The 26,188-nt window shown below is 38.2% G+C and overlaps 1 protein-coding gene across 1 annotated transcript in view; it reads right to left on the bottom strand.

Moving 5' to 3' along the window:
* The window catches only part of sez6b (seizure related 6 homolog b), a 153,637-nt gene that overhangs the window by 34,515 nt on the left and 92,934 nt on the right, over positions 1-26,188 (bottom strand). Inside the window, exons 5-9 of the mRNA XM_053321254.1 lie at positions 22,545-22,730; positions 19,180-19,348; positions 9,633-9,799; positions 6,286-6,480; positions 3,786-3,924 (exon numbers count right to left, since the gene is read on the bottom strand). Of these exons, the coding sequence (XP_053177229.1) occupies positions 3,786-3,924; positions 6,286-6,480; positions 9,633-9,799; positions 19,180-19,348; positions 22,545-22,730 (856 nt within the window). The remainder of the gene's footprint in view (positions 1-3,785; positions 3,925-6,285; positions 6,481-9,632; positions 9,800-19,179; positions 19,349-22,544; positions 22,731-26,188) is intronic.

Raw genomic sequence — 26,188 nt, 5'->3', positions numbered from 1 at the left:
TGCGCAGCATAATGCCATCATGACCCAACCCAAGATAAGCAGCAGAAAATGGATGGATGGATGGATGGGAATGCACTTAGTCTTACAATCTCATGTTATTTTACAGGTATTTGATATGACAAAGACAGATAGTGAGATTCATAAAGTTAATGTTTTTCCATCCAGCAGCAGTGGACAGCACTTTAGAATTTGTGGGAGAGAAGCTGGTTTCATTCATTTCCCTTCCCTCATTCACTGTAATCACACCCTTCACTCCCTCCTCTTTCATTTGAAGGCCATCCATAAAAGTCATCGGATACACCTTGCTGATAATGTCCCTCCTGCGTTATGCAGATGGAGCAGAAGATATGTGCGTGTGTGTGTGTGTGTGTGGAATGTGAGGTAGCCAATACCAAGGGAGCTTGTTAAAGGCCTCATGTATCTCCGTACACTGTGTAACCCTGAGCGTTCAGAGAGAGAACAGCTGTTATTGATAAGCTTAATATAAATGCTCAGACACCTGCGAGGCATATGTTCAGACAGTTAGGAGGCTTTGTGCTCCATAAGAATGCTTCTCTCCATGGAAATCTCTGTTTTGGTGTATTCCCAAGAGTGGGATGTGGGAAACTGGACTGCAGTGTGCTGACACCTAAAGTTTTTACTTAAGCTGCAGACTTTTCACAGCTTATTCCTGTACACACACACACACACACACACACACACACACACACACACACACACACACACACACACACACACACACACTAAACAAGAGAACAAGTCTAAATCCTCTCTAACGGTCCCTAAAGGTCGTAATATTTATCACATACCACAAGGCAAAAGCAAATATCTTACTGGATATTTTGCTTTCCTTGCAGACTTTCCTCCAGGTTAAGATTTAAAATTTGACCTGAAGATGGCGCTGCAGAAAAGTGAAGGTGGTACAACGTTAGCATGATCCATGGGACACTGTAATCTATTTTTTTACACAGTACATGTTTGAGGTACTTGTACTTTACTTGAATACTTCTATTTTATGTAACTTTATACTTCTTCTCCACAACATCTTAAATGTTAATATTCTACTTTCTACTAATATTCTGCTATCCTATAAAATGTATTTAACCAAAATAATTAGTGGGCAATTTTGTAAGAAAAACAACAAAAAACCAAACGCATAATCTTAAAAAATAAATAAATATAAGTCATAGATTAAACACCCCAGCAAAATAAACTCAACCCAACTCCACCAGCTGCAACAGTAAAAATGTTCTGTTCTGTATGTTTCATTTATAGTTCAGTGTCAGGTTTCCTCTGTTTACACAACTACCACAGCACGAGATGTAACCTGAATTATGTTTCTGAGGTGATGCATGCACATATAATGCTAGCTTTGTTGGTTATTAACCCCTTAAAATCCTTTCAAACTTGGCCTCACACCTTTAAGTTTAATCAAGCAACAATCAAAGTTAAAAAAAATATCTCTGGGTCTTATTAACAATGGGAAAACTCATCAGGGCTGTGTGAATGTGGTTTGATCTGATCTCAAGCAAACGACCCCAGAGTTTAAAAATACTGGAAGCAAAGTGTGATTTTTTTTTTTTTATCACACTTTGATTCCAATATTTCTAAATTCTGTTACATGACATCACCATTTTCCATCTAAGCACTGCCCACTTAAAAACAGTGAGGCTAAACTAACTGCTCTGACTCTGGCAGAAAGGGTTTGTTCATGAAGAACCCAATCACTCATCCATTCAATCAATCAATCAATCAATCTTTATCTATATAGCACCAAATCACAACAAACGAAGTTTGGTAAGAATTTGAATGAAAAAATATCTTTGAGACTTTAATGACATATAATATATAGAATACTTTTTCTGTGACTCATTCAATGCATGTAAGAGAGAAAGAGGTTTGATCAGGCATGTAAACCTTGTATACTTCATCTTTTTTTAAACAGAGCCTTTGGGGCAATGGAGAAAAAAAACAAAAAACGAATTTGTGCTCTCGACTGAATGATTTGTGCGCTTGATTTAACATGAACTTCTCTCATCCAGCGTACACTCTCCCTATGGATCGCTTAGATTTAATAAGGTTTTATTTTGATCTTGGATTAAGATATTAAGATATGTGGATATACTTAAGGTTTTTGGCTTGTAAGCACATCACTGAGTTAAATGTATTCTAAAACTTTCATGCTCCTGCGGATATCATCCCCGCTTCATCTAGACCAGGGGTGTCAAATATGCAGCCCTTCCTTCCTTCCTTCCTTCCTTCCTTCCTTCCTTCCTTCCTTCCTTCCTTCTTTCTTTCCATCTGTCCTTCCTTCCTTCCTTCAATCTGCCCTTCCTCCCTTTCTTCCTTCCATCTTTCCTTCTTTCCTTTCCTCCATCTTTTTAATGGTCCCACATGAGATCAAATTGGGCTGTGTGTGGCCCTTCATTGAAAATGAGTTTGACACCCCTGATCTAGACATTTGAAAATATAGCAAACATGAAGTGAATCAAACTTATTGTATTCCCCTTTCATTCACCATGCATCAGCATCAGCACCTCAAGAAGTAACTGATGTTATAGGACAGATGTGTCCAAACTTTTCCATAAAGGTTTGTGTGGCTGCAGATTTTCATTCCAACCAAGCAGGAGCACACCAGGCTTGACTTATTTAATCAGCTGATCTCAAGTCGTGTGCTTTTGATTGGTTGGAAACAAATCCTGCAGGCACATGACCCTTCATGAAATAGTTTGGATGTGTCTGTTATAGGGGGAATGAGTGCAAATTATTAAATTGAGAGCACAAATGTGTTTGTTTTTCTCTCTCTATGGCCTCTCCTGAGCTCTGTACCTTTTTTATAGCAGATTAATAGAAAAGTATACTGTACAGTTAAAATAAAATAGGTAAAATATAAATGATTACAGCTCTGATTATATATTGCCACACGTTTTCAGGCTGTTGTATCATTTAAATGTTTTCATGAGCTCCCCTCACTCCCACTAAAATCACCCGCTCTGCTCAATGAACAGCAGCAATTACTTATGTTGACAGACTTCCTTTCAAAAACCGGAGGAAGCCATTAATCAATGCTTCTCGTAGTACAACATGAGCACAGGTGCTGCTCGGGGGAGAGAGACAAGGAGAGAGAAAAACATTGAGTTGAAGATGCAGCCTATGCAAATGAGCCCTCCTTAATTTGCTTGCAAATGGCAGATGATTTTCTCCGGCTGACTGACTTATCGGGCTGTGACACGGCGGGGTGTGTTGTTCTGTGTCTTCACCTAGGCACCGCAATCACAGGGAACACACACACTCCCATGCTGTACAATCGCACCCTATGCTCCGCACAGCAGCCATTACAGGAGAGTGTGTGAAGGAGAGGGCGGCGGAGGTGGAGGTGGAGGGGGCAGGGGGGAGGAAGGAGGTGGAGGGGGACTCCCAAACAAACCCTCCCTTATATAATTAGTTTTCTCTGCTGCACCTAATTAACCTTTGTCTGTGTGGCACTTACGCATCTCATTCACAAGCTGAGCGCTCTTTCATTAGCAGCACGTTGTGTTTTTAATGTGTTTTACCAGTCATGGTGAGGTGGCTCTTTGTAATCTTCAAACTGCTCGTATTTGAAGACGTGGGGGGGGGGCTGCGTGCACATATCGGCGCAGGAGATGAAGTGGGTTTTTTTTATGATGATCCGATTCAAAGAGGCCAAGGACGGCATTGTCAGTAAAGCAGGGTTTCTTGCATATCAAAGGGCAAAAGGCAGAGGAGGCACATCAAACCGGCACATGTGGAAGGTGGATACGTACACTTGAATGTCCAGCATGATCCTCTTGTCCTCCTCCACGTGGATGCCCCAGATACAGTCTTGGCCTTTATCATATGCTTCAGGCCAGTTAGGAGATAGTACCACTCCAGCTGAGTCTGTGATCTCACCACTGCACACAGCTGGAACACACACACATGAATATTAAAAGGTTCACAATACTCACATGCCCATATGAGTGTTGAAACAGGTTCTGCATGCTTCATACTGGGTTTGAAAAGTCGTCTTCCTACAGAAACATGACTCCAATGGAAAAGTGGGGACAAAATCCACAGTTCTCATTCTGTGCAAAAATATATAAATGTATATGAAATGTATCCAACATTAAAACCTGGTGGGTATCTTGCAAAATTCCACACAAAAAAGGAAATTATGTACTAGAAAATAACTTTGAACGACATTTTCTTGATGTTGCTGAAGCCTCATATTAACCTTTACATAGCGTTCATATTCTACACCCTCGCAGTGTGTCTAAGAATCCCCTCTTAAAAAGTGTCTATTTTGAAAAATTTTGAACCACAGATCCATTTAAAAGCATTAATACACCACTCATTTTTAGAGAAAAAACAACTACTATCACACAGTATCATGACATGAAAATATAACACAGCAATAATGATTTAAATGTATTTTATTGAATATGAACAGGAGGAATGAGTACAGCAAGCTTCTGTCAGTGCACTTAAAAGAGGTACACTACCTATAACTGGCTACACATGACCTTTAGAATTAAAGGTGAACTCCACTGATTTAACGCATCAAAGTGTGTCTCCAGGTGGGGAGTACAACTGCATATATGTAAAAAGCAGTTTAAAGCCTTCTCTGGCTCTAGAGGAAGCTGTGTGAAATCTGATTAATTGCATCAAGTGATATTACTTGAGTCAGCATCAGTTGGGGCTGAAGACTATAAGTTGGAAAATGGAAAACATCTGTGAAATTAGAAAGAAGTGAGGTACCAGACCTCTGAAGCCTACTCCTAACACGGCTAAATCTGAATATAGTCATTAGGGGTACTGTAGGCACCAGGTTTTGACAAGGAAGAAGAATGCATGGAATAAAAATATCTGTGGTTTAGATTTTATATCACTTTTTTCAAACTGTCCAAGAGTCTAAATGACTAAATTGGTGAACTCTTTTAAAGCTGCCCCAATTCATATTCATATTAACAACAGATCCAGTGTATAATGTGAAAGGTGCCAAATTCAGATAAATTAACACTCTACTGCACTTCCTCTCAGTTCTATAATGCTTTTAGCCTCTTTCAGCTCATAATTTTATATCAATAAGCAACTGATTTCTTTATCAGTTTATACAATGATTATATGTCAAAGTTGTGTTCACAGTTCGTATAGCTGGTCAAAAAGGGCAAATATATCAGTTAAGACTCTAAGTGTAGCCAGCTAGTAATTTTCATGAGCACTGTTGAAACCTGGATACAAGTAAAGTAAGTTTAAATTGATCTTCTGTCAGTTAGGACAGACACTGTGAGCTATGTAGATGTTGACAAGCTTGACAAGTTCTTGTGGGTTGAAATATTTTCGGGTTCAAAGTTTTGGACCGGATCTGAATACAGCTCTCATGAATATATATTTTCACTGAAAACACACCCAATCTAATAAGGACTCATGGAGAATCAGGCTGGATCCAAACAGACCTGCTGATAATTCATACTGATCCAAAGTATGCTTGACCGGAACCAATTTCATATTTAGAGAGAAGAGCATCAGCTGAGAAGCAGAAGCATCCTCCTTCAATTACTGAGCAGCGACAAAGAACAATATCATTTTAACCATATGTCATGGTTCCCGCTCTCCGTCGGCCTTAAAAACACATTCCATTTACGTCCTGGTGATGATGATGATGATGATGATGATGATATTGATGACGCACTACTACTGAGACTAGAGGCGACAGCACGAGATCCTGCCAGGTTTCCAGGTTGGGTCTCGGCTTCTAGAAACCAAGTGGAACCTTCTACAGTGATGATGACCAATCGAACCATTTCTACCACGAAATAGTAGATCTACAGCAAAGTGATTGTGTGTTTGTGTTAGGGTGAGGGTTAGGGTTAGGGTTCACCTTAACCTTATGGACCAGTAATTAAACATGAGCCTGAACAAATCACAAACACATTTGAGCTACTGGACTTGTCCCTCTACTTGGTTTGAGTTTGCTGTATTTATTTAGTTCAAGATTTCATTTATTTGGATGAAAAACTGTCCGGATGGTGGTCGAGTGGTAAGAGTGCATGCCACAAAATCGCAAAAAACTGTCCAAACATTTAACTTGAACAGTTTATTCATTATAGCATTAAATGGTATCCAACCTGATTCTGAGGAACACTATAGAACATCTGGGCTGGAGGTCATAAATGGGTTGTCGGGGTTTGTTGTAGACATGTACACACTGATAATGACTTAATTCCACACAATGATTACGAACTGATATTCTGAAATGAACATGGGTCAGATTTTCAAACATACCTCTGCAGGCAGGCTCAGTCTCATTCCACTGTGGATTGTTGGGGTCCATGCATTCAATAGTGACAGATCCTTGTTCCAGAGTATAGCCAGGGTCACAGGCAAACTCTACCACAGCTCCCACCGCCCACGTGATGTCACTACTGGTCAGGTTACCGTACTTCACAAAGGGCTCATAGCAATGGCCTGCTGCAAAGGCTGTGGGGAAGAAGGTCCAAGGTCATGATATGAAGACATTTTAGCAAAAAAGAATTGAAAGCTATGGTTGCCAGATAAGTTAGCATCTCCATGTGATGTTGTTGCTAAGAGACAGCACCATTGTTAGAATGTTCTTGTTACACTGCCACAACTGATGTTTTTCACATTATCATTTAGGCTGGTAACTCATCTTGTTTTTACCATGTCATAGTTTCATAAATACAAATTGTAGGCTACATGGAAGTGATTGGTTGTGTAAAGGTTTTGTGTAAAGGTTCCTTGTTTTGATGTGTTAAGTTGTATTACAGGAAAATGTATACAAGGGCAACATCTACAATTTTCAATAGATGTAATTAAATAATAATGGAAGAATAGTCATAATACTGACAATTTCACCCTAGAGAAATTTGAAGAAATTAATTTGATTCCCTCAGTTTCCCAGGAGTAATGAGAATCTACAGAAACGATTATTTATATTGTGACTGTATATTCTGAGGTAGTCCTAAGCATGCTATAGTTAGCTGCTCTGTAGAATCCTTCCTACTGTACTTGGCTCTACATTGCACAAATTGCATACTTGCAGTGGTGGAAGAAGTATTCCAAAGGGTCAGCAGATAAATGTGAGGACTGGTGAGATGATTAATGGGAGAGGAAAGAAGAAAAGTTCTGATACACAAATGTGTTTTCAGCTTTTGGACTTTTTCTCTAATCTTTGATTTTTGCTGAAATATTGGATCATTTGAACATTTATTGAAATGAAAGCATGTGAGAAGTTTAGATCACTATTTGGTGGAGCTGTTAACAACTCATAGACATCTGAAATGTGAGCCGACTACACACTGCTTTTTGTAAGACATCAAAAGACAAAAAGGTTGGAAACCACTGGTTTGACAAATTTGACCCATTTTGACATTTAATAGCAATACAAACACCCTAAATAATATCTGAAACGGCATGACTTTTCCTGAAGTGGGCCAAAATCGACAAAAAATTTAAATATTACCATTCTAATTTTGCATCCTTCATTTTCAATAAATCATCAGAAATAATTATGGCTGTTATGTATATGTGATATATCATCATAATGTATTGTGATTGTGAATGCATGTTCACACCATAAACTAAAAGTGTAATTAATGCAAAATACATTAATTACTCTAATCATACTTAGAGTAATTCATACTGTTCATACTCTAGGTCAGAGTATGAACAGTACGTAAGGGTTAACAATGTGTTGTATCATACATTTAGTGCAATGTAAGTATAAAATAGCATCAAATGGGAATACCCAAGTAAAGTACAATTACCTCAAAATTGTAGTTAAATACAGTACTTGAGTAAAGATACTTACTACTGCATACATCTGGAGTAAAAGACAGCACTGATACAAGCAAATACAAAATTAATATGTGAATAAGTTATTGAGGGCTAATATTGGGGTATCTAGAGAAAACCATCCTCGAGAACAACTGATGTAAAACTTTTCATGAGCTGGTATGAATACAGATCACTGCTGTTTTAATAACAAAGAAAACAAATTTTAAACGTTGCAGTCGATTACTTTACTTCTTTGCTGAGGAAGTATGACTTGCTAAAATTAATGTTAATAATGATGTAAATTACTTTTTAATTACCATTGTGTACGTTCACTATTGATGACACAGAGGTTCTGAAACTGCTCTGAAGAAAGATGAGGGTTGAAACATGAGAAGGGCAAGTTATCTCCAAAGTCTGGCATAGAGCAGGAGGAGTGCTGATCCCAAGAGAAAATAATCTGTCCAACATAGAACAGTTTCATCGAATAAATCCTCTGAACATAGAAGGCGAGATGTTTTCACTGTGTTGGTGAAGACTTGCCAACTACTGTATCAAACAAAACCATTTCACTGATATGACCAGTACCATGGGGATATGATGTTGAAGCTTATTAGAGGAAAAAGCTGCCCAGAACAGCTGGTAGACCAAGATTTTCCCTTTAGAAGTGAGATGCAGGGGGTTCATTACTACATCTACAGTCCATCTGTTGAAGAAAATGAAGTTGAGGGGTCGTTCCCTCCAACAATCAATCAAGTCCTTGTCAAATGCAGCAAAAAAAAAAAAAAAAACAGCAACTGGTTTCAGATTAAGAGGAAAGACAACAAATGGACTGCAAGATGAAGATTGTAAGGTATGGAACTGCTAATTTAACACAGAGATTAAAACATCAAGTCCTATGAGTTCTCCTGACATCATTTATACTCTGTCTTAACTCCAGAGCTTTCAACTGCTTTTCACTGTCTTCATTAGAGGAGACTATAACCAATTTTTAATCATGTGACCAAAGTTCCATGCTTTGACCATGATGATAACCAAGCTATCACTTTGAAAACTGAATAAAGTCCATCCACTGAAGAAGAGATGTGATTCTAACGCTTCAGAAAATGAAATTTGGCTTAAGATCTTTTAAAAACTAAAGTTAGTTGTTGGTGGAAAAGGTGGAAAGATATTGATGTTGTGTTGTGGGGGGTAAACACCAACATGATAACATGATAAATATTTATGGGCCAAAAATAAATGTTCTTTTTAAAATTTCAAGTACAACTGAATATAACCTGTAAGATAAATTCCAGAAATGCTCTGATAAGGATGGTATAGAGGGGAAAAACACCTAGACTGCAGTTAGATATGGCTGAATGAATGCTCTGTTTACCATGGTGATAATGGTTTGGTCAGGATAAAGGAGGGACCATGGGATCTGTTAAAGACTGGCTGAACAGCATTACATCCTGTTAATAGCCATAATGAGGTCCGTTAGAAACTTTGCATGGCTGTTCCCTTTGGACTTAATCCCATTTGCGGCAGTGAAGTGAAAGACTAAACAGATACACTGATTGCATTTCTAAGTGGTCCTAGTGGACCAGAGACAAGCTATCTGATGGTGAGTGCTCAAACCAATGTTAGAAAAAAACTGAATAACACAAGCTCAGTGATATCTTACCTTGGACATTAGACATTATATGTATCCCTGCTTGAAAATGTAATGTACAAAACAGCATGTAGATCATAATGTAGAAGGTTCTGCATTATATTAATATACCTGAAAGACTGTCACGGATTCTTTCATTCCTAGTTGACAGTACAGCTGTCTGAATTTCATCAATGGAACTCCTTACCTTGGTACCTGATGGCCATGCCTGTGGATGTGCCTGTAGCGTCTGTCGTCAGTTCAATGAAGAGATGTTTGGAGGTGCTGAGTAGACCTTCATTAGGCAGATACTCCACCTCATATGAATCATACAGAGCGGCAGCATCTATGCTGTTACCGTTCCTGATTAGCAGCCTGGAAGAAAGGAAATGAAAATTCATTGAGATGTTTGAAGCAGGGTTCTTTCAGGCCATGAAATCAATTCATTGCCTTCTCTGCAATTTAAAAAAGGACCGTACAAGTGATTTTAGCCCATTACCAGAAATATGGTGCCTGCACTACGTGTGAACTCACTGCTTAACAATTTGTATTCTGTTTGGACTGTTTGACCTGTGTATGAACTTCCGCTTATCAAGACTGGAAAAGTACCGAAATGTACGTTTCGTCACAGGAACAGGGCGTTTCCCTTTATCAAATATCGTATGACTGCATATGTTGTAAATTAAAGTAGTATTGTATTAGCCTGTCACAGCTTCATATATTAAGACTATAAAATAACTATTGCTTCATGTATTTAGTCAGACAACTCTGTACCACTGTGTGTGACTTGTCTCCTTGCTGCAAGACGAATAAACACTTGACACTGCAGCAACTCTATGCCTCTTTGAGACAATTTTCGTAACATATGGTAAAGATAATTTGACAATACACTTAGACTGATCAACATTTTTATGGTGAAACATACCAAATATGAAATGTGAAAGGAGTTGTTCATAGTGATGAACCCAAAAAGAATTATCATGAACTTGGCAGCTCCCCCTAACTCTACAGAATGTTTGGCCTTGTTTAGCTCATTGCTGTGTATTTTCAGGAGAAGCAGCAGGCAGTTCGTTTCAGAGAAAAAGCTGTAAAAAGCTAACTGCCCTGCAATAAACAGCAAATAGACACAGTTAGCTGTAGAATAGCTGGTGACCATAGTGGAGCATTTAGAAGCTAAAGAGCCAGATATTTTACTCAGAAGTTAGTAGAGACCAAATTACTACTGAATATTGGATTTCCATTCATTAGGTGGACACAACTCAGATCTTATTTTGCAGCCATCATTTCTAGCACTTATGACAACTGCCCAAAGTAATTGCTGGTGCTGCTGTGAAAACATAGCATCATGGAAAGTATGATGGGGCAGGAAACACGAGGAGTCAAATGATCAGCCAGGTTGTAAACAGCTCACCCAGATTATATAAACCACTTTATGTGGAAGTAAAAATGCTGTAAAACTGTGAGTATGCACATAGTAAGTATAGGAGGTCAAGGTTGATCAGGTAAGTGTGATAAATGTAAATGGACCATTTGATTATTAATTTTACCCTTCATCTTCTCTTTCAAATAAAATTCACCATCCTTGGAGTTTGTGGTAAAGGTCCTTTTATTAGTAAGCACACAATGCAAAAGGTGTCAGGCCCATAGAGAACCTCATGAGGGTTTCTACTTATGTAAAATGACACAGCAGACAAGTGGTCCATCTGATGCTTCATCTGATATGATGTGTTGTCAGCTGCAGTCAGACACAGTTCTCATCCTCTGCATGTCACAGCACTTCAGCAGCAGCAGCAGCAGCCTCCATCTGTGGCTCTGTTCCTTCATGGTTCCCCATGGAGGCCTGCATTGATCTCTCCCTGCTCTGCCTTTGATGACTTAAATTATGCTTCTCAGGTATAGCGAGAAGAGTGTGTAACAGAGCGCAACAGAGCCTTGATGTCAAAATAAAATCTATATTTGCATTTATACTCTATGTTTTCTTTTCACACTGACTGAACTAAACGGAATGTGAGAATTTTCTTCCTTTTTTGGTTTGTTTCTCTGAATTGGTGAACACAGTTGTTTCTTTGCCATTTTGGTTGGAAAAACATTTTAAACAGAATGTAAAGAGTACTTAATATATTGGAAAATGCAGCAGATTCTACAACGTACCTGTTACAGTGATCCATTTGTGAAATTCTCTGTTCTATCCACTCATAGACTCTTTTCTACTTCTACTTCTTTCTACATCTTCTAGACCGCCATTGGTTTCCATGTATTTCCATATCAATGATCAATGAGCAGCCTCTTGAAACTGCTATAGATGTGTAATTTATCACAAAGAACATCAAGTCTGCAAGTGTGATTTTGATTGTGCTGCAAGAAGTCTGCACTGCATTACCTTGAAACGAGTAACAACACAATGAATAAATTGATGGGAAGGATTATGCAACTCTAGCCAATTTCACAAGTCAGCTAATTAAGCAAGTACAGCAACAGCAACAAAGGAGTGTAGTTGTACTGAATGTCAGTACGGCTGTGGTTTGATGGTAGGTCGAAGGTCATAGGTCGAGTGCCAAAGATAATCACAAGCTGTCCACCGGAGCCGTTACTATCCTGGATGTTTGCTCCTCAAACATAGACCCCCTCTGATTTCTCTTTCCAGGGGGTCATTATGATGTTTTGTTTCTTTGTTGTCATAGCGATTTAATTTGCTCCACTCTCGACATGTTGAAGGAATATCGTGATTGAAACTGAATCGTATCAGACAGCGTACCATATTTTTTAGATGCGATGGGCTTCAGGTGAAAAGGTTGGGTGATGTGTTGTTTTGTCTGTCTCTGCCCTTCTAGTCTTTTACAACACCTCTGAAAACCTTTTTAGCTAATATTAGCTACTATTCAGATCATATCTCTTTGGCCGCACAGTTTGTTCAACTCAAGAACCTGAGTTCCGGCTCCTCTCCAGTCTCTAGTGGTGTTCCCCAGGGCTCTGTCCTTGGCCCCCTCCTGTTCATTATTTATCTTCTGCCTCTTGGTCACATTCTCAAGAAATTTGACATACAATTCCACTGTTATGCTGATGATACCCAACTCTATCTTTCCACTAAGCCTACTTCCACTCTGCCACCCATAGCTCTATCCGACTGCTTACTGGAAATTAAATCATGGCTCTCACTCAACTTTTTTAACTCAACAGCGACAAAACTGAGGTCCTCCTCATCGGTACCAGATCAACCTTAGCAACACTCAACACTTTCTCCATGTCCATCAACAATTCCACTGTTCCTCCATCCCCTATATTCAATTTCATGAATGGCTAATCGAAGGCTCATAGATGTAATGACTTAAACTAGCCTGAAACCCAAGGTAGCTGCTGATGTTGTAGAGCTCCCCTTTAGTTGTCCAGATGGATCCATAGAACTGCTTCAAGACTGTATTCAGCTCAGTCTTCTAAACGGTTAATATTTTTGAGACTTAGCCAAGTCTGAAAGAAGGTTAAAGCCCATGTTTTTAAACATTACAGTGTTGCCTTCAGTTTTACTCTTCTCTGACTTGCCTAGGTTGGCTGATGCCATGTGAACACATCCAGGCTTCTTTCCCTCCCTTTGTCCTCTGCTGATGACCATTCATAATTTAACCAGACATATGTTCATCTTTGCAGTTAAGCTAGTGCTGTTGTGCTCTATATCAGCAGTTATGGAATGCCTCTTGTCCAATCAAATTATTTGGTCGGTTGATTATCATACTGTGTCTATGTCTAGAGTGAACTGTGGAAATTACTTAAATGATATCAGTTGAGATGGCTGGGGCTGGAGACAACAAGTATGAAAAGTAAAAAGTAGATGGAACACCCTCCTCATATCTGCTTAAGGCTAGCAGCTTCAGGCTACATTAGCTGTTACTATCATAACACCAATCTCTGACTGAACTGTTGGGGGTTGAGTTGCATTTTGGGCGAGGAAGAAAAATACATATACAAAGGACAATAACTCTGCTGGATACATTTTGATCCTTTTCTAAAACCGTGTGAGTCTGAAACAACAACTTCACAGCCAATGAGCTCAATATAAACTAATATTATAGTCTTCAAACTACAGTTTGACGCAGAGTCGGACCAGGAGGATCCATCCAGCTTTGCCAGTGTTTCCTTCACAGAAACTGCATCAATAAACATCTTTAACTCCAAAAAACAGCAAATCATGCGACTTTGGCAGAATTAATACACTTCTTCTTCTTCTGTAGAGTTGCATGTACTGTTTGGTGAGCATGACTGGCAACAATCAAGCAAATTGATGGTTTTAGTGTTTTTTGTCATTGATGTAAGGGCTGCCAAGTCTCATGCATTGACCATGAGACTCATACAACTGACACTGCCAGTGCACAGACAGACAAGAGAGAGCAGCACCGCAAGTTATTCAGCCCATCAGGAGAAAAGCAAGAAATATACACAAATTTATTATATTCAGTTATCTCATTTAGTTGTTCCTCTTGCAGCAGCACAGTGTCACTCCCTTTCCTCTTGCACCATACACACACATGCAAGAGAGAGAGAGTCAGTAACTATGGTTACAGGGACACAAAATACCCCAAAATACCCCAAAATAGGCTTTTAGGTTAGTTGTGAGGCCACTTCAGTCATCCAAATTGTTTGTACTTTGCTGCAATGTGCAGACTTTAAAGATGACCTTGTGAGTACTGAGAATAGCAACCTTCAGATTGAATGAGCCAAATCATATTGTGATGTGTTGTAAGGTCAGTTTATTTATATAAATAGTTTGTGCTTGTTGGACCTTAAAGATGTCCTAGTAGACTGCAACCTACTAGCATTAAAGGGTTACTTTTACTTTTTGTTAGTTTTTTTTTATAAATATAATTTAAAATATGAAACATCCATTCTTCTAGTAATCATTTCCTGTCCTGTTCACTCCACTGTTCTTGATGAATTCTTGTTTTTTATAGCACCCTCAATCTATCTCAGGGGTGAACTTATTTTAGTTTAAAGACTGTGTAAAGTGAATTCAGACATTTTCTTCTAGACACATTAAATAGGTCATAAATGTATTTCTAAAAAAGGTGTAAAAAGCATTTCAAACATTTAGGTTTGAATTGTGGAGCTAGGCTTCACAAACTGTGTTTCAACATTTCTGTGTTCAGGATTTAGTGGGCGGGTCTGAAAATCCATAAACCCACCCCTGCTGCTGTAGAGGTATAAATACATTCAGTGCACACTACTACTACTACTACAGTCTACAGTTAGCCAGTTAGCTGCCGAGCTAGCTGCCAGGTTAGCCGCCGAGCTAGCTACTCAGATGTAGCGTCCATGTTTCTGGCAGAGGTGGTGACTTTGATTGACAGCTGACACTTGGTAGGGGGCGGGGTTTCAGTGGACTCGGCGGGAACTCCCACAGCGCTTGGTATCAGAGAAAGAGACTGAGTTTTACACAACTTTGATGCTTAATTTCATATATTTGGCGATTAATCATTCAAATTTGGCAGGGTGGTTAACAACATAAAGGCCATATACAGTCCAATTTGACCTCAAGTGGGCTGAACCAGTAAAACAATTGCATAACCTATAAATAATATAGAATATATATTATAACTTTATTATAATAAACCATATATTTACAGAACAGCCTGTGATTTCTCAAGAAAAGTGAGTGAAATTTCAACAAGCTCAGCCTTCACATGTGCATCAATATTAGGTGTTAAATTTGTGTTTGAACATGGAACACAAGTTTTGTTTTATTGATGCTCATCACAGAAAAAGCTCGTTCATAATAGATAAGTCGTTCCAAACATGCACAAAATCTTTGCAGCCAGGCATGTCAATTTGGGGTTACCCTGGTAACAGATACTGATGTCTTAGCTCACAGAGGCAAATTTGTCTTTCAAATCTGAATCACATTACAAGTCAGTTATCTCAAGTTGGACGTGAGTGAAAATAAGTGAGAATAGCATCAGAGGTGCATTTTGTTGAAAAATTGGAATTACTTTTCTGTAATTTTCATACTTTGCGAAGTTATCCAGTGGGCCATATGTTTGACACAAATCATCTAGACTCCTTCTGGACTCAATCAAAGATGTTATGTGATGTAGAAATGCAGGAAATGTTTTATACGTTAATTAATATCATTTTTAAATTGGTGTTGGACCCCCAAATCCCCCTACTAAGTACAGTATGTACATTTCCAAATGAAAAAAAAAAAGAAAACAGGCACCAGAAGCACAGATCTTTCTTATCCTTAATGAAAAATGTGTAATATCTGGAGTGCATATCAAAAATGCCACACAATGAGCACAAATGATCCAAAAAGAAAAAAGTTATGAAACAGATGCTGGTTCATAAGACCAAAGAGAGGTCATGTGGGTAGCGGCTCATTATTTCCAAACCCTCCCACTTGGCAGCCTTGAATTATGATGCAAAGAAGCAGATGGATGTTATCATGTTTTAAAAATGAATTATTACTCTGTGATCGTTTGACTCAGAAGGTTTCAGCTTATTTTGTCTTCACTCTTTGTGTCATTCATTTTCACTATTTACAGTCCTGCCAGTTCTCTATCTTCTCTATATCATCAGCTCTTCCTGACTTTCTTCTGTCACTTTCCTCAAAGCTGTCCAGATGTCTCTTCATATCTGTGAGCTTTATAGGAGGAATGAAAGAGCAGCTCCAAGCAGCTACTGGCTAGTATACAAAATGGATTATTCAGCTAATTTCCCCCCTGTGGCTCTTTCTTTCAGTCCTCTGTAATGAGAGCCCCATGCTGCTAAAATGACACTCTGCTGTCACTGCTATGAGCCGCACTGACAGCCAATTGTTACCCTGTGGAGTCCTCATGAATGATGGTCTTACAGGGACAAAGCAGAAGGTAGGAAGCATGAGAAGCCTGAGGAGTGAACGTCAGTGAAGGAACATAGAGGAGGAAGAGGAGGAGGAAGGTGATACATCACTGTTAATAGAGCACATGACAGTACTTACACTGGCCTGTGATTGTATAGAAAGACTGCTGACACAGGTCCAACATACAGTAGCGGTCCCTGATATGAGCCAATTGGGCGTCATTTTGTCATGACTCACGGGGGGCGACACCAGCTCTTCCAAAAAGATTCTCTTCAGTGTGTTTTCCCATTTGTGTCAGAGGGATTTGTGCTATTTTAATAATTCATTTTATTTGTATTATATTATTATTGTTGATTTCTGCTCTTCTTACATTTCTCCCAGGGCATCATTCAAGCTAGAACTGCCACTGCCAACATGTGATATTCATATGAAAGCTGTTATTTTGGGATACTTCGATACATTTCTCCTTAGGGGCAGAGGTCAGAGAGGAAGGGGTGGTGGTGGTGGTGGGGGGGGGGGGGGGGGATTGCTTGATTTGACCATCATGCAACAGTAAAGCTCATTGAAAGTCCAGTCTTGTTAACACCCCTTCAAGAGTCTTTTTTGTCTTTTTCAGTCTGGTTTTTGATAGAATCTAGCATATTCCTATAGTTTCTTATATTTCATATTAAATGATTCTATTCAGCCTTTGTCTTGGTTGTTTTTTCAGTGTAAAATAAAGAATTATCTTTGCAGCTAATTAAAAAAAAATTATTAACAATGAAAGAGCCTAATTGTGCCGCCTCATTTTGTTCTACAAATAGGAGTAATTATTTTCTCTTTTGTTGGGAATTTGCTTCTTTCAGAGTATTACAATACAATCTGTATTGAAATACAGCAAAAAATTAATGAAAAATAAAAAAGAGAAAATAAAGGTATACTGGCAGCTGTCCCCAGGGCCCCAGACATTCAGGGGCCAAAGGTTTTGCAGCTCTGTATGGGAGTTAATTGGTAGTAATCTGTCCAATTGAAAATTTGTTCAGGAATGTGAACCAAAGCAACAACAGAGCTAGAACATATATATATATATATATATATATATATACAGTATCTCACAGAAGTGAGTACACCCCTCACATTTTTGCAAATATTTTATTATATCTTTTCATGGGACAAAACTATAGAAATGAACCTTTGATACAATTTAACAGTAAATCTATAAGCTATACAAGCTGTACACGCATATCAAAGTTTCATTTCTATAATGTTGTCCCATGAAAAGATGTAATAAAATATTTGCAAAAAAGTGAGGGGTGTACTCACTTTCGTGAGATACTATATATATATATATATATATATGTTGTGGATGCACATGCAGTACTGAGTTCATCATTACCAGCCTTAAGAACCGTCCACACTGAGAATGATAACTCTAACTATAATGACAATGATGTGAGTGTGAACACTTATGAACTAATGTTATTATTGATGAGCTGTTACTGCTGTAATATGTTACAGGAATCAAAAGAAAAGCAGCAGAGTTCAGAGGTGTGTGCTGCTTCAGTGTGTTGATCAGAAGTATTTCACACACTAGTTACTGTGATGTTTCAGTATTTACAGACCAAACTGACCCACAGCACATATGTTGAAGCACAGTGTATAAAAGTATGAGCACAGATCTGCTTACAAACATCTGCTAACTTTGTTGTTTTTACATTATAATAGAAAAACAAAGTTTCAGCATCTTTGTAATAATAAAGTCTCTCTAAAGAAATCACCTCTGTCATCCTGCTCTAGTTTACAGCATCAGTCTTGGCTGAGAGAGGAGCAAAGCTGCTTTATAATAAATACATACATCAGTCAGGGGAAGGACTTTGATTGGCTATCAGTGTTTTTATCACTCATTAAATCACTCTGAAAGTGATTCCAGCGATATTGTTCTCTATCATTATCATTATAGTTGTGTTGTGGACTCCATCCACTTGAATTAGAATGATATTTAAAACTACATTTATAGTTATTGTGATAGTTATTGTTCTGCTTCCAGTTAAATGTCAAATTCTGTTAAATGGGATAATAAACATATCATACTTCAAGTCACTGCAGATAATCTTTCTTTCTCTAACCTTAATAAAGTGCTGCCAGTGTTCAAACATAACCATGAAACATTTTAATAACGCTGTGGATACTGTACTGCTAGATCTGACACTGAATTGTGCATTATCCAGATGTGTTCAGCATCAGCATTTTGCATCTTGACAGATTTGTTAATTAGCAACATTTCCTCATTATGTTGTGATTCCCTCTACACTTCCTTCATAAAGTATTTCAAATGAAAAATGAGTAGTATATAAATGTGATTTTCAGTAGACAGGGTTTGTATGTGAATTCTGTCTACATGCTGTAATTTGAATGCAACAACTACTGAATGTGACAGTTGGGTTCTTAATCAATGTGAATCAAGTTTACAAACCAAATACATTGAATTAGGAAATGAATGGAGTAAATATTGCTTGAAGGAAAAAAAAAAGTTAGTAAGGTCAGTGAAATGTTTGCATTAACACTTCAGACATGGAACCTATAAAAACTCACTTAACACTGGAATGGCCTAAAAACAGGTGAACCCCTGACTCAATAGATGTGACTGTGATTCCTCACTTCCTTCAAAACCACTATATGTAGAAGTTCCAGTGAAATTTGATGCAGTCTATGAGTTGCTTTCAGTCCATTAATCACAGCATCCTCAGGTCAGATCTCTTGATTTTTGATACAACTGGAGACATCAAAGTTTTAAAAATTGTCCAACTACAGCTTTAGATGAGGAGTAATATTTTTTTTAACATCTAGGAAATACAGTTTTTATGTTTCCATGTGGAGACACTGTTAACAAAATGCCAAAAGTTGGATTATTATGTTCAACCATCCTTATACAAAAGTTGAGTTTCCTGCTTACCGGTCATCATCCTCAGCAAGAGCCACCTTCTCAAAGTGAATGTGCAGCCTGTGGCCCTCGGGGGCCTCCAGCAGCCAGTGGCAGGTCAGGTTGTTGCTGTAGTTACTAGGAAAACCAGGAGAGACGATCCGACCGACGGTAACGTTCCTCATCAAACCCCCACAGGCAGCTGAGATAGACGGAGGACAGGGAAGTAAAGTAGATATGAAACACACAACTGTACAAGACTCACACCTCATCTCCACCATCATTTAATATCATTGTTTCACTGTTTTAACTCTTACATATTGTTCATATTCTACACCCAGTTTGCAGTATGTTCTGGGTCAGTTTTAATCCGGTCTAAAAATCCTCTCATAAAAAGTGTGTAAACCACATTTTGAAACCACATATCTGTTTAGAAAGCATCAATAGTTGATCTGACTGATCAATAAATGTGATTAAACCTTGATTCATGTTTCAGAGAGCAGAGAGAGTGCATTTTTTAGTTTTTACACCAAAAACATCTATCACACAATATCATGTCCTATTTTACCTAAGACATGAAAATATAACATAGCAATAATGATGGAAATGTATTTAATGTAAAGGTAAAATGAAGTGTGGGGTTTATTGTATAACCATTAGAGCCATCAGTCTTCACTGTTACATCATAAAAAGAAATCCTCATAACTATTAAATACTATTAACTATTAAAGGTAGTGTAAAGTGAATTCAGACATTTTCTTCCAAACACATTAAATAGGTCATAAATGTATTTCTGAAAAAGGTGTGAAAAGCATTTCCACCATTTAGATTTGAATAGTGGAGCTAGGCTTTACAAACTCAAAATTTCTGTGTTCAGGATTTAGTGGGCGGGTCTGAAAACACGGCGGTGATTAGCATAAACCCGTCCCTGCTGCTGTAGAGGTATAAATACATTCAGCACACACTACTACTACTACAGTCTACAGTTAGCCAGTTAGCTGCAAGTTAGCCGCCGAGCTAGCCGCAAAAAGCTCTCAAACGTAGCGTCCATGTTTCTAGTAGAGGTGGTGACTTTGATTGACAGCTGACACTTGGTAGGGGGCGGGGTTTCACCAGATACATTATATTTCCTTTCTGTTATTTTCCTTCTGTCTTATTCAACATTAGCTTAATTTTATTTCCAAATCAACACTTTAAAATCATATTTAAATGTCGCTTTATTTTACCATGTGTTGCTTCCAGTTTTGATACGTTTTATGTTTTATGTAAAACATTTCAATTGCTGCGTTGTTGAAATGTGCTATATAAATACATTTGCATTGCCTATACTGTTTTTTTTAAACTACTAACATTTTCCACTATCTGATTCATTATTAGATGGTAATGACCTTTTTGTGGTGCTCAGAGAATACAGAACTATATTAGAAAAACTCATAATCTCTTTCTAAAATCATTATTGCTGTTATTAATAATCCAGACTTCACTGAAACAGTCCCTATGGAAAATGTTAACAGCCTGCTTTTTCAATTGGGTTTATCGAGCTTTTAAATCGACAAACTAATTACTGTAAACTGAGATTCAGCACTAAATTAAAGACAACAAGCAGGTTGTTAAGTGCACATAGATCAGTGCAGTTATACTACCTTAACCTTTATTTTGAAGTTTAAAAAGTGAGACTTCAAGACTTCATACAGACAGAATGTGTCGAGATAAGCATCTGTACACTTTGATGGTGAGGGAAGAAAGAAAAACATCTGGGAGAGATAGCATCAGATTTATTAACAGAAAATCCATCTACAGCTATGGGAGTGTGTGCATGTGCATGTGCATGTGCATGTGCGTGTGCGTTGTTTTCAGATGATCAGGTCAAGGTTACTCATGCAGACAAAGCTTAATTAAAGCAGAGCAGGAAGAGCAAAACCGGTGGCATCCTGCCCAGCCTTCAGTAATCACACCTCGATACACCTGGTTTATGCTCTTACACATACACACATACACACGTACACGCACACGCACATGCACACGCACAAACATAATCAAGATGGCAGAGATACAGATGCACAGCCACACAAACACCTCTTTGAAATTGCTTTCAGAGAAACATTCCCTGTGCTGTGAATCGGAGTCGATCAGAGTGGTCAGGAGTAAAATGGTCACTTATTATTCATCAGCCAATCTCATCAGAGCAAGAAGGAAAAAAAAAACATTCATCATCCACACATTCTTGTGGGAGTCCAGCTCTGTCTGTCTGTATGCCAGTCATGCAAAACCCGAGACTCCAAGAGATAACAGTTGGCTGCAAGTCCAAAAAAAACTCAAACAGACAAACCAAAAAAAAATAAAAACAAGTGTGAAAGCCCCCAAATGCTGTGATTGGTGATGAAAACTGAGCGAAAGGCTGCAGAGAACGGCTGAAGTACAGTAAACACACACTCTTCAGTTCTAGTTGTTAACAATAGAGATGCTAAATAATGCTGATGATGAATGTTCTAATAAAAATGATATGAGAATGATAGTCATTTAGTACAACTACAAATATACTTTGTTTACATTTATTGCAATAGGTAATATAACATTTTGTTGGTGAACTAGTGTAATCAGGAAAAATATGCATGTTTTATGTTGTTGGTCATTTTTTTCCCCATATTTATGTTTTAATTATTTATTTTATGATTATTTAATCATAGCATTTCTATAAAACTTCCTGCAATTCACATTTATTAGCACAAATCTTTATTTTATTTACCTATAATAAATTAATTATTAATGGCCAATATGTGTCATGTGATTTGACTGTTGTATCTACTTTATTTACTGCTTTATTGCATAAAGTCATATTTGTATTATTATGTTGAATGTAATCCACAAGTTATGAGTTTATTAAAAGTGATTATGCTTTTTATAATTATAATGCTAGATGATAATGCTAAAACTATAAGAAATGCATTGATTCTATGCATACAATTCTGCTTGTGATTAATTTGTGTAATTTAAGCAGTTTGGCATTATTCATTTAGATGTTATGGACATAATGGGTCCATCTTGTACCCGGCCCACAGCAGATTCAGACTGACGCAGTCAACATATTCTCATCCTCTGTTTGTATATCATCATCATCATACGAAAAGTTTTTAAAATAGCCCCGGAATTTTATCTGTTGATTAAAATCCATAATCCACCAATATTATTTAGTATTTTAAAAATACGTGCTGGAATAGGTGTGCATTTTCCTTGAGTCCATCATTATTCATCTTTAAAACCTGATCATTAGAAAACAATATTAAAGTCATTCCTAGGCAGTGACATCATTATAGTTGTTGGAAATAGTGTAGTAGTGATTTTGCTTTTTACTCTTCCTGTCTGAGAACTGTGAGGATGAACTTTGATCATTATCTTACCTAGGCAGTGGGGTTCCTTGCCACTCCAGTAGGGGGTGCTAGCATTGCGGCAGATCAGCACACTGGGTCCCTGCAGCTGGTAGCCCGTCAGACAGGAGAAAAAAGCCTCCCCTCCAGAGTGGAGACTGCTTACCGATACATCACCGTAGAGAGGCCGCTGGGGAAAGACACAGCTCAACACGAAAGCTGCGGAGACAGAGAGAAAAGACACGGAGGAGTCAGAGATAGAGAGATGTAAAGCTAGACACAGAGACTCAAACAGAGAGAGAATTAAGGTGAAGAAAGGGAAATTTCAGCAAGAGCTATACGGTTTGGTTTCAAAAGTTGAAAGGACTCAGTGAAGTTAGTTTGAGCTGGCGGCTGTAACTGTGTCATGTGTCACACTAAGAACAGCTTCCTCTCAGGCTGCACACAGCCCCGAGTAAGCTCCAACAATCACTGGGTTCTGTTAGGGTATGTTTGGTGTTAGTTTGGGGTTAAGGTGGGATTTGTTAGAAGCATCAGAGGAAGTTTTGGTGGAGAGACTGAAACCAGGGCAAAAAGTTCTCTGAAACCCACGCAATGTATCTTATGAAACTTTTCCTCAGAGCACATGTAACAGTAAAAACAGGAAACACTATTTCCTGATTTTTATCCCAATTTTGGCAGTGAATGTGCACTACTGGTATGATTTTAGAGATTCACTCAAACTCCAACTGTAGAAGCAGAGTTTGAGATTTATTGAAAAGAAGAGCTCCTATACCCAGCGGATATTATGCTTCAGAATTTTGGGCATTTCAAATCCAAGAGTTGAATCAGATAAACTGAGATGACTACTGTAAATTGTGGAATGTAGAAAGTAGATCAGCTGAAATTGAATAGTAAATTAGATAAGAAGCTTAACTGTGATTAAAAAAAGAGAGAGAGAGAAAAAAAAAGAAGAGGCAAGAGGAAATAATCAGTGAAAGGAAAAATGATTTCCAAGAAAGAAAGATGAGAGCAGCAGAGTGGTGAGTATGACATGACTCAGTCCCTGTTAATGGAATTATTGTGGTGGAAATGTACAGTACATTATATACAAGTAAACACAGCAGAAATATTGAGTGCATAGCATTAATAGCAAGCAGAATCAACAGTTACTTCAAAAGGAAGCAGATGAAAAAAAAGAGATACGATATGACGATATTTACAATAAATTCGTAATGAAGGCTCAACAGTTTCAAAATAAAGGCAGAAAATACATTTTCCCAGTTCTAATCACTATGTCTGTGTTCATTTTTTAGTCATCTCTTGTTATATGCGAAATATACTATACGTTAAAATATATTGAGTATTCTTATGTCAAAATCTAAATGGACTGTACAGCACTTTTCTAGTCTTTTAGACCACTCAAAGCACTTTTACGGCTGTTCTCTCCCCTCCCTTGATGACATTGCCAGTAGTCGCTATCTCAGCAGAGCCTCAGCCATCATCATAGACTGTACGCATCCTGGTCACCATCTGTTCCACCTTCTTCCCACTGGGAGGCGCTACATATCACTCAAAACCTGGACTACCAGATTCAATCACAGCTTTTTTCCTAAAGCAATACGCACCCTGAACGGACTCAAGTAACACAAGTAAAGCATTACTCCTTCCGTGCAATACAATAACTCAATTGACTCTTCATGTGCAATATTCTTGTTTTTATTGATTTTATTCATTTATTTATTTATGATCTGTGATTGAGTGTGATGTGAATCCGCTATTGTGGCACCTAACAGAGCAGCACTTTTAATTTTGTTGTATTGTTCACAATATAATGACAATAAAGACTTTGACTTGACTTTGACTTTTACACTACATGTCACATTCATCCATTCACACACATTCATACACTGATGACAGGTGCTATCGCACAGGGTCGAGTTGCCCATCTTCCAATTGGTGAATGACCGCTCTACCTCCTGAACCACACCTCATCTGGTCTTTTCTCTTTCTTCAAAATGTTTTCATATGTTTGAAAAATGTATCCAATCAAATCATATAAACCTGCAAGAGCACATGACACATGTGTATGGGCTATAGTAGCTAGCAGAGGTGATATTATAAAGGTGTGTGTGGAGATCAGTGGGCAGAAACTTTGATGTCATTTTCAGGAATGTGTCTAACAATGTCACTAATGTATCTAACACCAGGTGAGGAAGGTACATGTGAAAGTCAACACTCCTCTACAGTAGCAATGTGCAGGTCATGAACCAATCCTTCTAAACGAACAACACTTTTTACTGACTCAGGGGTGACAAGCCATAATGAGGTAATCTAGTGGATCAAAGTCTGGCAGTGGACACTCTGGTGCATTTTCTATATGTTTAAAAGAAGAAGAAAAGCAAGCAGCTCTGTAGGCTAAGGCAGCTGCTCTTAAACAAACACAGGTTTAACATTAAAGCAGCTACACAGAAAAAGAGCAATTGAAAATTAAAATGAAGGATATAACGACCAGGAAAAGGTGGTGCAAATAATGAATATGCCAAAGCTGTACACATACCATACACTCCTGTAAAGAAAGAAGACATCTAAGAAGAAGTAGGATACAGTTTTAAACACACCTTTTATTAACATTAGGTTACTCACATCATCTGAAGCTAGACCTAAAATACTTAAGATACTTGAATCAAGTGTAACTCCACAAAAGACATTTTCAAGCAGATAAGCTGTACCTCCTGGAACAATACACAAGAGGTCACGAGACCTTGTGAAAAGCTTTCAGCATATGCTGTCTGACCATGGTTACCAGGAATCCATGTGCCTGTTCAAAGACTGCTATGGCAACGCACTGAAAATAGCCACTGCACTTATGGAAAAAGTTTTCAAATGGCTACGAACAATTCATAGAATTCACTCAACATTTTTTCATTCTTCCTCTTGAGTTGCTGCAGTGCCTTGGAAGATGTGGGATCTATAGATGAGTTAGATAACCCAACAATCATCCCAAAGCTGCCCTACAAAATGGACGGTGCTGGCATTTGAGATCCATTAAGGTGGCCAGAGGAGGGTAAGATAAACAGACCTAGTTGCCTTTGTGGATAGGCATGTAAAGATCATTATAGATTCTCTTCTTTTGGGGATTTACAAGCTGAAAGTAGAAGAACATCTCTGATGGACAGAAAACCCAGAAAAGAAAGAATAAAGGAAAGCTATTAATGTAAACACACTAAGATAGAAATAAAGTGACAAATCCAAGACAAAGACTGATAGAACACCAAGCAATGTCACCCTTACCAAACCAAGTCACATAAAAACCTCAGGGACAAGGTAGATTTCATATGGAAGGCCGGTCTTTGCTTTAGATGCCTAGTTAAAGGACACATAAGTAAGGACTGTAAAGAAGAAACTGGCATGCCAAATATGTTCAGAATAACATCTAAACATGCTACACATTACCTGAAAGGAGGATATTTACAGTAAAGTGCACTGGTAAGCCTTAAATGAGAGAAAACCACCTGTGACAGGGCCAGAGATACTTCCTCTGTTTGTCAAGTCAAGAAAGGCTGTAGAATTGTGGAGACAACTAAATGTGTGGACCCTGGGAGCTCAGCTGTAATTTGCAGAGACTCTTTGGTAAGGCGGCTAAATCCTCAGTGAAAAGGAACTGAACATGTCTTAACTACAATGAGCTCAATTAA

Source organism: Scomber japonicus, chromosome 6 (genome assembly GCF_027409825.1).
Source record: "Scomber japonicus isolate fScoJap1 chromosome 6, fScoJap1.pri, whole genome shotgun sequence".
In the NCBI taxonomy this organism is placed as follows: Eukaryota; Metazoa; Chordata; class Actinopteri; order Scombriformes; family Scombridae; genus Scomber; species Scomber japonicus.
Note: the sequence above shows the minus strand (reverse complement) of the source record. Positions and strands in the feature narration are given on the sequence as shown.